The sequence below is a fragment of the Talpa europaea genome (genome assembly GCF_964194135.1).
Source record: "Talpa europaea genome assembly, chromosome: 4".
NCBI classification, from domain to species: Eukaryota; Metazoa; Chordata; class Mammalia; order Eulipotyphla; family Talpidae; genus Talpa; species Talpa europaea.
The window spans coordinates 28,157,075-28,176,014 of record NC_140070.1 but is presented as its reverse complement, the minus strand read 5'-3'; the positions used below and the strand labels follow the sequence as shown (position 1 = coordinate 28,176,014).

The 18,940-nt window shown below is 42.7% G+C and overlaps 1 protein-coding gene across 1 annotated transcript in view; it reads right to left on the bottom strand.

Moving 5' to 3' along the window:
* Nucleotides 1-18,538, bottom strand: part of LOC311170438 (schwannomin-interacting protein 1) — a gene marked incomplete at both ends in the record, with an annotated part of 491,191 nt that extends 472,653 nt beyond the window's left edge. Inside the window, 2 exons of the mRNA XM_084232819.1 lie at nt 777-912; nt 18,480-18,538. Coding sequence (XP_084088945.1) covers nt 777-806 — 30 coding nt within the window. The remainder of the gene's footprint in view (nt 1-776; nt 913-18,479) is intronic.
* Between the last annotated feature and the right edge of the window lie 402 nt (nt 18,539-18,940).

Below are 18,940 nucleotides of genomic sequence, written 5' to 3'. Positions count from 1 at the left end.
ATTGCTTATTTCCCACCATGGTTGGCGTGTCTGTTTTTAAATAAAGACTTTCAACAGATTAATACCATCACCCTGAACCTGGTGTTCTTAGGCTCATGGCCCCAAGAATAATGGGGTCTGCAAGCATGGTCTACCTGCATTTTAAATTTTCTTACTGGTTGCCAGTAAGAAATGGATTTCTCGCATCTCCTGAAGAAAGAAAATCACATTTGGAAATGTGTATCCTGTCTATTCCACATAGCAACAACTTTCAGGAGCCCAGTGGGCTGCCCTGCATGCGAGGCAGCCTTCTATGGCCATTCTGGGCCATGGGTCCACATAATAATGGGGCCACTCGCCCAGTCCCTGGCAGAGGCATTTGAGTTGCACCACCTGAATTGACCCCTTTCAAGTCTTCCTGTAAAAGTCCTCTTTATTTATAATCCTTATGACCAAGCTAATTTTCTATTATGTTAGTATCAAAAAACACCACCAGTGGCACTGCCTAAAAGGAACAGGCTGATATAAAGGAGAAATTTCTCCACAATAAGAGAACACAAATTAGTTTAGATTGGTTTCAAGCCATCAATTCCCTCACACAAGATAAAGTTCATGTGGTGTTTATGAACTGTGCTTGGTTTTCAAATGACAGGACCCTCTTCCCACCGCTCACTGAGAGCAAACAAGCAGCACAGATTTTCTTTACAAGCCACCTGCTCACACCCAAGACTTACCTTGAGCAGGCAAAGCCCTGGTGACCTGTGATTGGCAGGCAGAGCAGAGGGAGGGGCACTCACCGGCGTGCTGCTGTCTGAGAAGGTGTTCATGCTGACTGAGCTGCTCAGCTTGTCTGAGGACACCGAGGGTGGAGACGGGCTGCGCTTCTCCAGGGGGTCTTGTCGCTGCAGGTACTCGCGCCATGCTCGCTGAATGCTGCAAAGAGCCGGCAGATACACCGTCACTCCAAGTCCCCTGCACGGGCTCAGAAAGTATGTGAGGAGTCTGAAGTGAAGGGCTTTGGAGCCAGGGAGACTGTGGCACCAGACTGAGGGGTGGGGAGACAGACGGGCTGGAGGTCTCTCTGTGTGCTGGGTGGACTTTCACAGACTTCGTGGAACTAAGTCAGTCTACAAGTCAACTTAATCAGAAAAAGTTATCAAAGTGAAACTGGTTTTCACATGTCAATGCACTTTGATTTATGGGACACACAGTCTTTCAGTTTCTCATCCTATATTTCCAATGAAAATAATTAATAGTCTGACATTGCTGATTCATTCACTTAGTACATCATTGATGCAAGGTCAATCTAGACAGACTAAAAGCAGCTCTAGGGGGCACCATTCACATGGACTTCGAAGTTCTCCCCATGATGATCCACAGGAGAAGCAGCAGTGAGCCTGCTCTGGGACAAGACAGGCAATACCCTGCAGTCACTGATTTTACACATTCAGGAAGGAGACAAATAATGGAAAGAAAGGAAGAAATGGACAGAGAGGACAAGCTATCTGAAGGTGTTGTATATGTTCAGAAAATGAAAGCTACATGTGTTGTGATCAGGTGACTAGATATATATTATATAGCACATGTACAATATATAATAAAAATAGGGAGGTTTTTATTCTTGTTATTGGTATCAGAAAAAGTCACTTTCTGCCTTAGATAACAGCAACTTCTTTGTCAAAGCTAAGTAATTGTTTCCCTAGTTAGACTGACTTCTAATCTTTGTGATTAACATCTAAGTTTTCTCAGGGGACCAGTATACACAATTTGTCCTTTCCTGGAGGTTACTAGAAATGAAGACCAATTGTCAGGATTTAGTCTTTTAAAACAGTTAAAAATACATGGATTCCATCACTATCACTTCTAGGTCCATGGAAGCATTTGATCTTCTGTAACACTTTCACACACAACTGAAGTCAGTTGTTTCTGTATAAACAGTTGTTTCTGTATAAACCAATTGATTCAGTTTCATTTAATTAAAATGGTTCAAAAATCATTAATTCTCAACAGACAATATAAAGAACACAAAAATGTTGCCACATTACTAAATACACATTTCCTAATTGAATAAGCCTCTGTGAATTATAACACTCAAGGAAAAGTTCATAAGCTTCAGTGAACCAATACTTTTAGATCAGAGTCCAATTTCCCTGAAGCTCTGAAATTGAAGTTCCAGGAGCCCCTCCTTAGATAGAGCCAAGAACTTCTTCAAAGATCCTGCAAGGGATTCCTCATAGTTTGTATGAAATTGCAAAAGTAGACATTTTGTTGGATGTTTAAAGCTTCCTCCAAATTATATAAACCCTTCAGGTCCCATTAAAGCAGGATATGATTCAGTTTGGGGCAATATGTCACTGTTTTGTTTTGTAGTACTTATTCAAAATGCATACTTATTTCCTTTTCTTTGGTTTAAAGATCTTAAACTAAACTTAAACTTCTCAAAGAACTTACTGCAAGATGATGTACCTGAGTTTGGGAGGGAAGCCCCTGCTTCTTTCAGGACCCATTTTATGTAAGGAGTAGCTAACTCTTGGAAGTTGATTTCTCTATCACCAGATGCACTTGAAGCCTAAGTGTTTCCCAGAGCCATGCTAACAAATTCTGCCACTTGGGGGCACCAAAAGTCTGTAATCCTGTCCATCAGGAACTTACTACAGGACATTTTATCACATAATATTCTGATTTTAAATCTGTAAGGAAATGCACAAGATAATACTAGTATTTTATTTAAGTAAGGGTCATCATTTTATGTTTTATTTTTTAGGCTTTCAGTGATGCTATTTTTTTAATAGAAGACATTCCACTTAGTTTCTTTAAATAGGCTTTGATTAAAAGTTTAAATGTGTCTTTAATAAAAATATACATTATAAAGAAACATGAAAAAAAAACAAGCACTTTAAAAATCAGGAAATACTGATGATTTGTAGAATATCCACATGTTATAAGACTTCCAGGCATTCTATGCTCTTTCTTTTTCTAAATTCCCTTGATTATTCAGAAAAATATAAAAAGAAAATCTGGTGGCTACTTGAGACACAGGTTTCCACTGCTTCAGAAAGTCGAATGTTACTGTGAAACATTTCTAAGCCAAAATGATGTTAAGCAAAGAAGCAATTACTTTTCATTTAGTAGAAAAAATTTAGATTTCTAATACCCCCCCAAAAAACCTACCAAGCCATATCAAATAATACATTAAGCCTAAAGTAACACTAGAATATAGTGAAAGAAGTAATGCTATGGGGCCTCCCCGGTGGTGCATTGGTTGAGCGCTGGGCTGCGAAGCTGCCCGCAGCCTCTGCAGTGCCGGTTCGATCCCCGGCTGCTCCCCGGCCACCAGAGGAGGGTCCCACACGGCCCGCAGACCTCTCCTGCCGCCCGCTGCTCCCCTCAGCAGTGTACTTTGGTCCTTCTGCCTGCTCTGCTCCCCGCTCTGGCTCTGGTGAATTCTCTCACCCTCCCGCACTTCTGACTGTACCCAGTGCTTGCATAAATAAATAAATAAATCTTAAAAAAAAAAAAAAAAAAAGTAATGCTCTGATAAATCCACAGCCTGTTGACAGTAGTTCCAGGGAAGGGCCCTGGCAGGGTCATTCTTGTTCTCTGGGTGCTGCGGCAAAACAATGCTATTTTGTTTTTTGCCTTTTGTTATAAAAGTGGAAATCCTTTTCCAATTACTTTCCATTAGCAAAACCAGATACTAATGTAGGACTTTGGTAAAAGCAAAGTGGTGCAAGGGGAAAATTTGGAAAAAGGTATCTCTTGGGGGCTGGGCGGTGGGGGGAGGGTTTAGGGGGGTAGGGAGGTGTATCTGGCATTGCATTTTAGTTCACTGTACACCAGGGGGCAATGTGGCACTTTTAAAGCAGCAAGCAAAGCTGGACATAAACCGAGTGGGACAGGGACAGATGGCTTTGCATGAGGTCATCTACACCATAAGCGCTCAGAGTTGACATTTCCTTCTTATAATTCAAGTGCCTGAACCAAGTTTGATGTGGAGGCATCCATATCATAGGGTACCCACTTCAAAGAGGGCTAACTCAAACACAAGAGCCAGCCATCCTCACTGGTTCCTTTTGTTTTATAGATCCTGGTGGTCACTTAGGACTCTTGTCACTCGGGACTGACACACTGACCTTTTTATTTTACAGAGGAAAGTGGCTGGGGCTCAAGCCCACACAATGGGTAAGGAGCAGAGGTGGGGTTTGAACCAAAGTCTGTGTTCTCAAACACTCTTTTCTTTCAACTTCTTTCAACTCTTGAGTGATGTTGGCAGGCAACTCAAATGCAACTTGACAAGGTTGTATTGTAAAACATCTTTGACATTCTTTGGGGGATTGTCTTCATTCTCAAGATTTTCTCTGTCTCTCTTTCCTTTATAGAATCTAAATGTTGCATCATCAGAAAATCAAATATATTAATACAAAATAAGGAAAGAAATTGAATATATTTAATGAGTAGACCTTTAAAAGGATGGTTTCTGTTCTATGGATCTATGTTTTTCCCTAACAAAACAAACATATTGTTGTTGTTTTAATATGGAATGCTTCACAAATTTGCATGTCATCTGGCACGGGAGCATGCTAATCTTCTCTGTAGCCTTCCAATTTTAGTATACATGCTGCCAGTGTGAGCACTAAGATAAACATCATTAAAACATAGGACCGAGATTACCACAGTTCAGGGACAACCTGTAAGTGATGGGGAAGTGTTTCACTTCTCAGTACGACACACAAGGTGCCACTCCCATGTGGCAGTGGCTAGATGGGTTTGCAGAGCACATGTCCTTCCTTGCATGCAGCCTGTGTTCCTTCAATGTGAACCTTTATCCTGAGTCTCGTTCCAGTCCTGGCTTCTTAATGGCAAAATCTGTTCGCTTTGGGTTGGGCCGAGAGCCTGCTTTGTTGGGCTTCCAGGATCCCCTTCACTGTCACTTAGCTTTCTGACTCGGGCAGCTTGCCTTTGCTTGAGCTGCAGGAAGCCTGCCTCCCACCTTCCCCAAATGACTTTTTATTAACAGCTGTGCAACCTTGATTGCTTTTGCGTTTTTGACACAGTCCTTTGTAGCCCCAAGTTGAAAACTCAGAATTACCTCCTAGAGGTAGCATTCACAAGCCAGGTAACACACCTTCCTGACATTACTCTAAATTCTATGCTTCCACCCCCCTCTCCCCACCCAACACATATGTTCTTCCCCTACAGGCTTCTGCATCTACCCATGGACACTTCACACTGTCACATATGGGTTTCAGCCTTCTTATCAAAATTATGGTATTCTGAGTGTGGGGAAATACCCTTCCCTATCCCCAGCCACACTTGGGTTCCCACAGTGCAGTTACATCTTGCAGAGCCCACTCCTGGGATCAGGCCACATCTGGCCTTGTCTTTTATAGCAGAGACTGCCTGGCAAGGCACAACCCTCTGCAGGGCTGTAGGGGCTGGACTGTCCAGTAAACCTGCATCAGACCCTCTCATTCCCTCATGGGGGAGAGTGTTGCCAGGAAGCAGATTTTACAGTATAGGAACCCCCACTTCTCTCTCTCGGTGGAGCCCTGTGAAGTGCCATTGAACCCAGCAACAGAGGTCAGTAGATACTCAGACAAAGCCAGTGAAGTCTGAGGGTGGCCCTGGAACCTGAGGCAAGGCCCCATTGAGAAGTGTGGATGTGGGCATCCCAAGGTCCTCCCTGTGAGGATACTGAGGTCAGCCTGGGAAGACAGTGAGGGGTGCAGCCTACCCCACTGATTGGGGCTCAGGGGACACCCAATGATGCTTTCCATGGGTCCCAGTTCTTAGAGTTCTTTTCAAGGAAACAACTCTGGGAGCAAGTGTTCACTTCCATTGGATCCCAGGCCAGCCTTGGTGTCTGGCACCTGGCAGTAGGGCAGAGAGAAGGGAGGAGAGAAAGGTGGGAAAATGAGAGGGCAGGAGGGGACAGGCTCACAACGGTGGGAAAGGTCTGAGGTGTGGAAGATGCTCACCCAGTCATGAGAGTTCAGAACTTAATAACCAGATGAAGCAAAAGGCACTGAACTAACTAAACTCTCTGATGGGACTCAAATTCCATTATTGGGCAAGATTAAGTTTTCTCCTTCTCACTGCCCCCCACCACATGAGTGGAAATGGGGTTCAGTGTTATTAGAAAAGATAAGACCATTCTGTTTATACCTCACTGAGCTGTGACTTGTCTATAAAACCAACTGCACAGAAAATGCCAGACTCTGTTGCTGGAACCTCCACAGAGATGTTTGCTTTGCCTGGTGCTATTGCTGGCACCCTCCCTCTACCCCTATTATTGGAGATGGAGTGTTCCTACTTCATTCAGCATTCAAAGTAAGCTCTCTAATTTTTCACACAACCAACTCTCCTTTCCAGCACTTTTTCATTTAAGAGGACACTATATTAATGAGAAAATGCCTAAGGATAAATCAACCTATGCTTAGAAACTAACATCTTGTGTAGTGAAGCCGAACACTGCTTACATGAAATGATTTGGTAGCCTGGTTCATTATTCACTTAGTAAGTGTGATACAGAGCTTCCTGGCAGGGACCTAACAAGGTCAGAAGCCAAGTTTGACTTGACCTTCAGAGACAGTCCTGTGTGCTCCCTCAGAGGCAAGCTGCCCACTGATAACCAAGATTAGCATTGATCTGCAGGCTGTGTGTTAATATTTGCTTTTATCCATCGGGATATGACTATACACCTGCCTCAGATCTGCTTCAAATCCTAAATCCAGCAAGACTCATTCTTCAATTCTGCACTCCTCAAGTCTCCCTTCTTCAGGGTATCTGCTTTTCTGAAAGATTCCTCTTTGATTCTTTTTGAAAATGATCAGTGATCCTGGTCCAGCTCAGACATGGTCTTGACATGAGCATGTGCATGTGCTTCTCAGATTGTTCAGTGTGTGTATGTGTGTGTGCATGTGTGTGAAATGATACACACCCTCAATGCCTGTTATGTGCAAACCTGAAGGAAAATTGGAATGAGAAAGGATCAGAGAGCAGGCATAGACAGTTTAAAAGTGCTTCAATAGTGATTATAATAGACCCTTTATTGGCTTAAAAATGGTTCTAGAAGGTTGCTATTTTGTTCTAGAATATGGTCCATATCGCTTTGGATCTTATTAGTTTCATTTTTGTTAATATTAAGATGAAGCTAGCACTGTTTTATGTTGATAGTTGATTGTGGGGGGAGACTTTTTTAAGACAATAAGAAAAGGCCTAAAATGAGAAAGGAAGAGAAGACTTTTTTTTTCCAGCAATAATTGGACCAGAGCTGGAATGGAAAAAGGAAGAAAGGCTTGAAAGGATGTTTATTTGTGTAAGATGAAGAGATGTGTGTGTGCATGTGGAATTAATAAATATCCTGGACTAAGGTAAAATAACTAAGAAACTGAAACAGTGAGAAATGCTAGAGGAAGTTGAAAGCCTTTCTCTGACTGAAAGTGAAAAATCAAGCAGTTGGAAGAGATGGTAAGCCAAAATTCCCCATAGTGTCCAGCAGAGGGTGCTGTGTGACCAAAGTAGTTGTGTTGCCACTTAAAATTGGAGGGGGGGGGTGTTGGGGGGGCACAGGGTTGCTGTGTGATGTGTAAAGGTGAAATAAGCAAATGTGTCATTTTGTGCCCCAAATTTAAAACTAATGCTTTAATATAAACTTTAAAGTACTTACATTTTCACCTTTGATTCCAAGGGCTGTAGATTGAGGCGATATTTTTCAATATTATTCTCCATATCCATGGCCAGCTGGTGGCTACAAAAGTGGAGACAATGTCTCAATGTAGCTGATTCCATAAAATTAACATTTACAGCAGTAATACTGCTAATTGATGCTTATTTGAAAAGCAGATTATATATATATGCATATATACAGTCATAAAAGTCCCTATTAATAGATGACAATTAAAAAACTTTACCATACCAAAAAAATGCTTTGCATTTAACATTTTCTGCTCTTTTGCTTTCTACCATTCAGCTCAATAGTCATAGCTAAGGCATGAAAATCATTTCATTTAAGCAAAGAGGAAAGAATATTAGACAATGTCAGGGGAGAAGAAACATAGGTGAGTGCTATAAATCCCACAGCATTTTTCAAATAGCAAGTTGTAGAGAGGACTCATTCATCCCCAGTGGTGCCACTGATTTTGAACCCTTTTTTCCATCTATAAATTCCCACAATGAACATGGCATTAATCTCTAACCCAAGAAAAGCACAGGACTAAAGATATATGGTCTCTGCTCCTAAAAGAGCTTATAAGATAATGACTGGGAGCTGCAATGTCATGGAGAAGACAGAAGTTGGGCAGGGCTTTGAAGAATGGTCAGGAATTAGGTAAGTTGAGATTTAAAAGGTGATATAAATAAGAAGATAAAACAAAAGAGTAGAGGTGAAAAAAGTCAATGTATTTTTAGACAATAGAGAACAATTTGGTGGAAATGGAAGATAAAAGTTGGAGCAAGAAAGGAAATAAATATGCATAAGTAGAAAAAAATTACTGGTCATGTAACCATGTCAGCAATATACAAAACATGTATATAATCCTCACGTAGCCTGTATCAATTACTTTCCCTCTTGTACAGTTGAGAAAGCTGAAGCTCAGAGAGATTATGTTCAATTCACTGTACAGCAGACACCACATTAAACTCAGGTATCACCACTACTGTTCAGAGGATTTTAATACCAGATGTATACTTAATCCTGCTGATGGCAGTTCTCCTAGGTAATATATTTAACACCCCAGTCCAATACACACATTGTGTGTGGTGTGTGTTTGTATGCTTTAGACTGAAACAAATGTTTCGAGAAACATTTTCTCAACTGTGTGTGGTATACTCTGACATTTTTACTATACTTAGATTGTTTTAAAGGCTCATGGTGACTCGTCAGAGACCTGCAGTGTGAGAAATGTCACTATGGGAAACATAAGACAGTTGGAGCAGGGAACTGATGTGTAACCCAGCTCCAGGTGGCTTGTGGTGGGAGTGAGGAAATTTTTTTAGGAGGGGTTCAAATTCAGATAATGATAGTAAAAAAAAGAAAAACATGTGCTGGAGGCATCATTAAGATAATGTAAGTATTTTATGCTCTTTAGAAAGGAATAACCAGGTTGTCACTATGGAAAGCTGTGTGGAGATTCCTCAACCTACTAAAGATAGAGCTTCCATGTGATCCAGCAATTCCACTCCTAGGTATTTACTCAAAGGACACAGAAACATTAATTCCAACGAGCACCTGCACCCCTATGTTTATAGCAGCACTGTTTACAACAGCTAAGCTTTGGAAACAACCCAAATGCCCCAAAATAGATGACTGGATCAAGAAGATGTGGTACATATATACCATGGAATATTACTCAGCATTCAAAAAAGATAAACACATGCAATTTGCAGCAACATGGATGGCGCTGGAAGGGATCATGCTCAGCAAAATAAGCCAAAAAGAAAAAGAAAAATACCGGATGGTCTCACTCATAGCAGGAATCTAGAAAACTTAAATAAGGGACCAGAAAAAAGAATAACTATAAGAAAGTGAAAATCAAAATCAACAAAAAACTATGAACCAGAGACACTTTTAGGGGGGCGGGGGTGGGAGGGGAGGGATTGGGGTCAAAATGGGGGGGCTGCAATTGTATGGGGAATATAAAAATAAAAAAATAAATTTAAAAAAATAAAAAGAATACTGTATCATGTATGTGAAAGTTGCTAAGACCTTAACAAGAAAGATTTTGACAAGAAAATTTTATAATATGTAAGGTGATGGATGTTAACTATATTTACATGATCATTTTGTGATGTACAAACATGTATCAAATCATCATGTTTCACATCTAAAGCTAATCGTTATTATATGTCAGATACATCTCAATAAACTCGGAGAACAAAAAAAAAAAAAGGAATAACCAGGTTGGGGGTACAAACTGGTCCAACCACTATGGAGAGCTGTATGGAGATTCCTCAACCTACTAAAGATAGAGCTTCCATGTGATCCAGCAATTCCACTCCTAGGTATTTACCCAAAAGACACAGAAACATCAATTCCAAAGAGCACCTGCACCCCTATGTTTATAGCAGCACTGTTTACAACAGCTAAGCTTTGGAAACAACCCAAATGCCCCAAAATAGATGACTGGATCAAGAAGATGTGGTACATATACACCATGGAATATTACTCAGCATTCAAAAAAGATAAACATGCAATTTGCAGCAACATGGATGGAGCTGGAAGGGATCATGCTCAGCGAAATAAGCCAGAAAGAAAAAGAAAAATACCGGATGGTCTTACTCATAGCAGGAATCTAGAAAACCTAAATAAGGGACCAGGAAAAAGAATAATTATAAGAAAGAAAAAAATCAAAATCAACAAACCACTATGAACCAAAGACACAATTGGGGGGGCTGGGAAAGGAGGAATTGGGGTCAAAATCAGGGGGTTACAATTGTATGGGGAATATAAAAATAAAATTTTTTAAAAAAGAAAGAAATAACCAGGTGGTGGGAATAATCAAGTGATGGAGGAGACCTGGCAGATGAGATCATTACTACCCCACAGCTAGGTGGTGCCCAAGAAAGCCTTGTGGCTGCCCAGCAGGGATGTTGAGGTAAGTGGAAAACATTGTGTCACAGGTTTTGAGTCTTTCATTAAAGACCTATTCCCTCATTGGAAAGCATATTGAGTGTCTTCTACATACCAGGAATGATGCAAAGTGCAGGGATACAATAGTGAAGATACTAGACATGGTTCCTGTTCATATGGTCTTACAGTCTAGGAAGGTAGAAATTCAACAATTACATTTATGATTGGAATTATTGAAAAGGAAACAGAGGGAACTGCTCCAGGGTCCGTGGGCATGCAAAGATTCATTTTAATGTTCTACAGTCTTACAGGAACCACCACCTGATGACAAGGATATTTTAAGGTTCTGTTAACTAAACCCTTTAGTAACAAGATAGTAAATGGGGCAATAGAGAAATGCAGCAACCAAGATAAAGCTCAAGTTTTCATAGAGGGAAAAACATGTATAGTAACAAAATTACTAATTTGGGGGTAGTATTTATATACTGCAAATAATGAATACCTGTAGGTTTAAATGAGATACCTTTTGTTCATTGTAGCAATAATTGCCTGTGGTCAGGCTAGTGTGGTTTGCAACACCCACACTTCTTACAAGAGACTCTGTTGATTCATTATTTACACACAACAGAGTCAGTCTAAGGCCTTACCTGAGTGTTTTGCAACCATCCCAGGCTGGGCAGGTTTACTGTGGGTTCAGGCAGTTTAAAAGAGAGCTGTGGCAGGAGTGCCAGGCAGCATACAGGCTGTGTTAGGCCACCCCTTGATTTTCATCTTCTCAGTGTGCAAATGATCTCATCTACCCCAGGTCCCGTAGACATAACATCAACCTGCCAAAGTTCCCCTGCCTTCTGGTGGAACTGTTTGTCCAAGTGCATCAGTTTTTAACTTCATCACCACCAGGCAAGCGCTGAATGATGGCTGGGGGTCCGCTTTCTTCCTGGATGAATCTGCTGTCCCAGGGACAGTGGGCTGGTCCCCACAGGCGATCATCTCCTCCTCCACACAAGGTCTGGGCCCACAGCTCCCAGCCCTTGTCCACCTCCTGTGCTCCTGCAGTGCCTTTAGGTTTTCCTGTAACTCCTAGACTAGCCACCACCTATGCTGCTATGGCGCCTCCATCATTGCCCTTGACCCCATTTGCAGACCTGTGAGGGACACTCATCCCCTAGCCCTGCCTCCAAGAAGGCACCATGTCTGTCCAATGCCTTCCCCATTGTGTGCAGAGTCCTCTCCACATGCCACAGGGACTCAGGAGGCTCCAGAGAGGCCGGCTATGGAGCACTACATGCTCATGGCCCACCACCGCTCAGTCCCTCCAGAGGTCTTCAGAGGACTCCATACCCATCTGCGTTGAACAGTCCTGATGTCTATGCCATTTGCAGTGGGGCAACTAGGCTCAGGGCAGGCAAGGTGGTTGGGGGGCTTACCAGCCCCCCCAAATCTTTACTCTTTCCCTTTGGGCTCCACAGTGTTTCCTTCTGGTCTCATCCGCTTGTAGCCATTCCTCCATAACTGTTTGCTGTGTGACGCTGCCCTTATAGCCTCAGCCTCCAGGCTCAGGTGTGCACACTTGAGCATGCCCACAGCACACTCCAGGTATCCACCATCAGGCATGCATGCCCCACACCCACGGTCCCAGCCCCCTCTGCATTCAAGGCCACAGGTGATAGCCACAGAGGCTAACTAAGTAAAAGCCTGACCATCTTCACTTACCCTATACTGAGTTAACCAATGATTTTCAAAAATAACAGGTGTAAGCATCCTCTTAATCAACGGCCTATTAATTGCTCTTCTGTTTATGGGCACATGCCAAGCTTCATTGTGTGTGTGTGTTTGTGTTCATGTTACATGTAGGTGTTTGCACATGTATTCAGGTGTGTAGTGTGTATGGGTGTGTAGGTGTGTACATGCACAAATGCACTCAATTGGCCTTTGTAGGGTAAGGTAAAAAGTATCAGGCTTTTCTGCCCTCCCGCCATCAGGATAGATGATGGATCCTTGTGGTCCTGAATGCATGCCTGATGGCGGGCACCTGGAGTAGGGTGTGGGCTAATACTGGGCATATAAGGGCATATAAGGACATATACTGAGTATGCCTGGGCTAATACTGGGCATATAAGGGCGATGTCACAGAGATGCCAGCAGAAGCAGAACAACGAGGAGAAGAATGAATGGAAGAGCAAAGAAGCAGAGAACCACAAGAGCAGCAGAGAATGCCGGAGAGCCCAGATAGATTGAAGACTTGCTGGGGGCTGGGAGACCTGCCAGCCTCCTGGCCCTCCAGCACCACTGCTTGCTATGTACCTGGTAAATCCCAATAAAAGCCTGAAAAGCCACTGAGCACTCCAGGACTCCTCCTTTATCCAGTCTGCTGGATTAGAGATCCTGCACTGTGCCCATTCCTGCCACTACAGCCTTGCACTCCATGATTGTAAGGGCAGGACTTGGACACGGTGCAGGTTCTCTGATCCCATGCAGACCGGGTAAAGGAGGAGTCAGAGTCCTCAGGGGTTTTTGCAGTCTTTTATTGGGGTTCACCAGGCATATGGCAGGCAGGGGTGCTGGCAAGTCTTCACTCTATCTGGGCTCTCTGGCATTCGTTCTGCTGCTTCTCGGCTTCTGCTTCGGCTTCTGCTGCTGCTACTGGTGCTGCTGGCGTCCCCCCGTGACACCACCCTTAAAAGCACAGTCTTAGCTCAGCTGAATCCCATCTACCTATGCCACACCCTACTCCAAGTGCCCGCCATCAGGCATGCATTCAGGACAAGGATCCATCATCTATCCTGATGGCGGAAGGGCAGAAAAGACTGATATTTTCTTTACCCTACAATGATCTCATGCAGACCAGAGTTGCAGCTTCCCTCTGTTCACATGGACTATCTACCACAAAACCCTGTTGAGCATTCAGAATAAATGTAATGTTCCAAGGGGGAATAACCGATCAACTGCTATGACACCACTATCACTTAACTTATGGTCATTTCAAGTAGCTGAGATGATTTACATCAGCACCGAAGGCAGCTACAGCTATAATGAAATGCCTAATCAGCTCACTCAAAGTACACCAATTTTTCAATCAAATTTGACAGCTTTCAAGGACAAGCCCTGCCCTGAAGCAGACAAGGAAAATTTCTAGAATTCCAGGCAGATGGGTAGAGTTTGTCAGACTGGCAGCCTGTTCACTTCTCTCTGATCTGCACTGGCATGAAAATGAATCTCACCTATGTCCTTGAGGGGAGATTTTAATTCCCATCCTTGGAATTCCTCAATCATGATTGAGAAAAATAAGAACACAAAGCAGATTGGCCATTGCTAGCAGCTTTTAGCTGCCTCAGTTTCTTGATAATGAGGAGAGAAAGGAGAGGGAAGGAGAAGGAAGCCACGTGCACGCCATTAATCTTCACGTATCTTCCTGAGAGCACATCACTGAGAAGATACATGTTGGTGTTAGTGAGAGTTTAATATAGAATTGTGGTCAATTAGCAGGAAAAAAATCTTATGGAGTTCACTTCTTACATTAAAATCAATAATGAAAAACCAGCACACCAGATTTAATAAATAAATGGGCTGAACATCACAAAGAGAGTATGTCCTCAGAGAATTAAGCTACATGAGATTATTGAATAACCAAAAAGAATCTAAAATACATCTAGACCACTGGTTCTTGACACTACCCCCCCCCCATTTCTCATTAGGATCACATGAAGGTAGCTTTTAAGAAATGCTGATTCCAGGACCTCACTCCCAGAGTTTTAGATTCAATTTGTCTAGGACAGGGTTTATATCAGACTTTTTTGCTAAGCTTCCTGGTGACTCTAAGAGCAGTCAGGGTAAAGAACCACTGATCCAACATCATTACAACATTACTTCCATACAAGAAAAATTTGCTTTCTAGTTTCAGTCAAACCTCTTTAGTTATGGGCCTCTCCTGGTGGTGCAGGCAGTTGAGCGCCGCGCTGTGAAGCTGTCCTCAGCCTCTGCAGTGCTGGTTCGATCCCGGCCGGCCAGCGAGGGTCCCACATGGCGCGGCAGACCTCTCCTGTCACACCCGCTGCTCCCCTCAGCAGTGTATTTCATCAGTCTGCCTGTTCTGCTCCCCACTCTGTCTCTGGTGAATCCTCTCACCCCCTGCACCTCTAGCCTGTACCCCAGCTCTTGTATAAATAAATAAATAAATAAATCTTTAAAAAAAACCTCTTTAGTTATCATTGCTTACGTATAGACAGTGATGGTATTGGTAAGGGTGAAGGGAAGAAAATTAAACCATTTTCTTCTTATTTATTCATATGAATGAGAAAAGATGTAGCAAGGCCAAGTTAAATCCATAGATAATGCAGAAAGTTCATTTGATCAAGGGAATGAAGCAGTTCTTCAAAGGATTGTTGGGGGAACAGTATGTCCTGAATGAACTCCACCCACTGATGTTTTCTGGTCTCTACTCCCACCTCCATGCCAAAGAGATTCCAGGCCCTGAGGGCTACAATGCCCATCATGACATGGATCTGCCATGATTCTTGACTTCTTGAAGGAGGAGTTGCTGGGAACTAAGGGTGGAGTAAAACAATCATGCCTGGTATAAAACCAAATGTGTGGGCCTGCAGGGGCTTGGTGTTGCCTGCCTTCAGCCTGCACCCAAGGTTCCAGCTCCGACGGCATTACTAGGAAGACATGTTGACTGATAAATTTCTCTCTCTCACTCTCTTTCTCCCTCCTCTCTTCCTCTTTTCATTTCCCTTGTAAATAGACCTTTTATTAACCTTTATATGTGTGCCAGCCCTATGGGTCTTGGGTCTTGTTCTAAGGTTTTTTTTTAAGTACACAGGTGAGGACTTGTGCCCAGACCACCCTTTGGGGTTGCCCTGTAACAGGATGACATGGCAAATTCTCAGAATCATGGTGATACACTGAACTTGAGAGGCTGTCTAGACCAAAGAGCTGCCCAAATGGAAGGGAAGGCGGTGACATTAAAGTGCTATCATGGTGCTATCATGGTGGCTATCTCAATCGAAAGATCTCAGTAACTGTCAAGCCAGTATTGTTATTGCCATTTTTAAAATTGGGTAGTTAGGTAATTTGTCCAAATTCACAAAGCTAGGAAAAAGCAGAAAGCAGGATCGTCCCTAGGTTTTCCGATTTTATGAATATTCTCCTTGGTAGCTTAGATGAATGGCCATGAATTCTTCTTGGGCACTTCCGGTACCTACCAGCTCACTCCTTAACAAAGGAGCCTCTCTGTTGGGCAGGCTGGCTTTCTAACACATTTATCCTTTTCTTAGTCACAAAACTGTTTCTCCATAAATTCTGCTCATTGATCCTTGCTCTGCTTCCTAGAGCAAAAAGAGCAACTTAGGCCCTCTTTGAAAGGAAAATCTCTTCAAATGTTTAAGGTTAGCTGTTCTGTCCCCCCTGAGACTTCTCTTCTCCAGGCTATACATCCTCAGCTCTTTGTAGTTATTTCACATAGTTGCAGAGCCCTTAAAATGCTAATGATTTCTGGGGCCCTTGGGGATGTCAACATGATTTTAAAGGTGGTCCCCAGAGCTAAGCCTGACCTTGGGACTTGACTTTGGGGTTGGTGAATGGTTGAAGCAGGAGCTTTGGTGGCATCCAAAAATGGACTTAACTCCTACCCTCTCCACTCTCAGCTGATTATACTCAGACCAATGTGAAACTTCTCTGAGCCTCTTCCTCATCTGTAAGATTAAAATAATAATGCTAAATAACTAATCAGAATTTGATGAGGAGACAGCTGTAATATTCACTAACACAGAGTACAATGTAAATAATTGGTGACTTCTTTTTCTCTTTATCTTGACAATGTATGCCTATTAATCAGTCTAATATTATGCTAATATTTTTAGAAGTCATATAAAATCATGATCTCCTGTTAACATCAAATAAAACCTCTTAGTATATATCCACAAGCTGAAATCAGAATACATCTCTCATGTGCTCAATTGTGCATTTTTAAAAAACCTAAATGGTGGAGTTTACTTTTATCTCTGTTCAATTTCATCTCTTTTTTGCCTTTTTTAAAATTCAGTTTTCTTCCATCTACAGAGGTTTTTTTAAACATTTTTTTTTTCTATTAGTCAATGTTATCCTTGTGTTTTTCACAGATTTTATTACCACTTTCTCTACCTGTCACTGATTGTGGCTGAGTTTCAAGCCTTCAGACTCAGCCAGCAAGATGGTAGCAGAGTGAAGATGCAGGGCTCCCCCATCCCCCAAATACTCACAACTAAACTGCTATAAGACAAAGTCAAAATATCCCGAGGGAAAACCAGACCAGCACAGCACACACTAGGAGCACTGGTCTGATGGAAAGGGATAGGCAACACTTGAACTGAACTTTGTTTAGAGTGACAATGGAGCAGCACAGCCCTAAGAGGGGAGTGGCTACAGCTGAAGCTCTGAGCACCCTACAGTTACTGACTGGGCCACATGATGGAGGCTGAGCTAGAAAATTTAGGATGCAAGTGTCACATGACCAGAAACTGGAGATGGGGGTAGAAATGATGAACAGAGTTTTTAAACCAGTTATAGAAATGGAAAGTCCTCGGGCACCAACTGCTGTAGTGAGTATCAGACTGTTACAGAAGGCATCCAGAGGCGCAGCCCAGAGCTGGGGATATGGAGCTTGAGGGCCATTGTAGAGACTCACCTGTTCCTTACAAATCAACCTAGTCACACCCTAGACATAAATAATTTAACAGCAGATAATAATTCCACAAAGGAATGAAGCTCTCCTGAAAAGAACACTGTATCAGTGCAATTTCTGCACTGGCAAGGCAAATCTCCCGCCCACTTGTGACTATGCTGGCACCTCTCCTTTTCTTTCTTCTTTTTCTAATAAATTTATCCTTTTAAAATGTAACCTTGGGCCTCCCTGGTGGTGCAGGTGGTTGAGCGCAGCACTGTGAAGCTGTCTGCAGCCTCTGCAGCGCAGGTTCAATCCCAGCCAGCTAAGGAGATTCCCACATGGCGCAGCAGACCTCTCCTGTCTCACCCACTGCTCCCCTCAGGAGTATATTTCAGTCAGTCTGCCTGTTCTGTTCCCCACTCTGTCTCTGGTGAATCCTCTCACCCTCCCGCGCATCTGGCTTGTACCCTGGTTCTTGTATAAATAAAATAAATCTTTAAAAAAATAAATAAAATGTAACCTTTGTCTGCCTATATCTGTGCAAATGTCTTAGTTTTCTAACTAAACTTACCCTGTGTTACTGAAAGGGGAACTCGGCTGAAACTTTTCTCAGAGGTAACCCAAGGACCCTGCTCACTGAACCCCACCTCTTCAAACGACATCACACACCACACCAGAGCTCCTGTGACCCAGGATGACGTGTGCATTGCCAGAGGACTGCAGAGGTGGGGGCACAGCCTGAGGGTCTGACTACAGAAGAGCTGGATGGTCACAGCTCCAGGTTCTCCTTATGGAAGAGGTTACTACTAGATACCCAGGCTGAGCTATTCAAATCACCTGCCACCCCCTGTCCCATGGATAAAACCAAAACAAAGAAACTTTTGAATAAAGTAGAGCTTAAGCACTACCAACAACAGCAGCAAACACCCTAGGATAAGAGTGCTGAAAAGAAAAGAGAGTAACTCCTGGTCTGGGACCCCAGCTGTGCCCAGTGCTGCATCTAGTTCTTAAAAAAATCCCAGAGTGGAAGTGACCCAGGCCCTCAGACTCAGCACTAGGGAGTAGGTACCCACTACTCAGCTAATCAGGCAGCTTGTATCATAGCTCAACTGACCTTGAATCTGTCCAGCTGTATCTCAAACGAGCCACATTCTGGGTCCTGACCACAATGATATCATAAGGAACTGTCAGATTTACTTATTCATTTTTGCCTTGCCAGATAGGCTTTTTTCATGCAAGTTTTTTAACCTCACACATAATTTAATTTCCTTTTTATTTTTTACTTACTTTTCAAGTAAATATTTTCCATCATTAACTTGTTCTAAAGGATTCCGCAATCTTTTCAGCTCTTCCTGCGAAAAAGAAGAGAAATATCTTACAAACTGATGCCATGGATTTATAGGTAATCATTTTTGAGGACAATTGTTTGCAAAATTGACATAACGCACTGTGGAGTGTTCAGACTTTGCAGTGGATAAGTGCTTAAACACACAATACAATTTGATCCTTGATCAAATTAGGATACAATACTGCCATTCAGATCATGTGCTGTTTTCATCACTCATGATAAGGCTTCCTGTTATTTTTCCAGCTTGGTGCTGTGCTAATATGGATCCATCCACACTCATCCCAAATTTACAGTCAACTGTCTTGTGATTGCTGCTTGCTGGGTTCAGCCCCTCAGCAACCATCATCTGTGTCTCTTGGTAACTCTCCTAACATCTTCCCTGAACCCACTGCTCAGACAC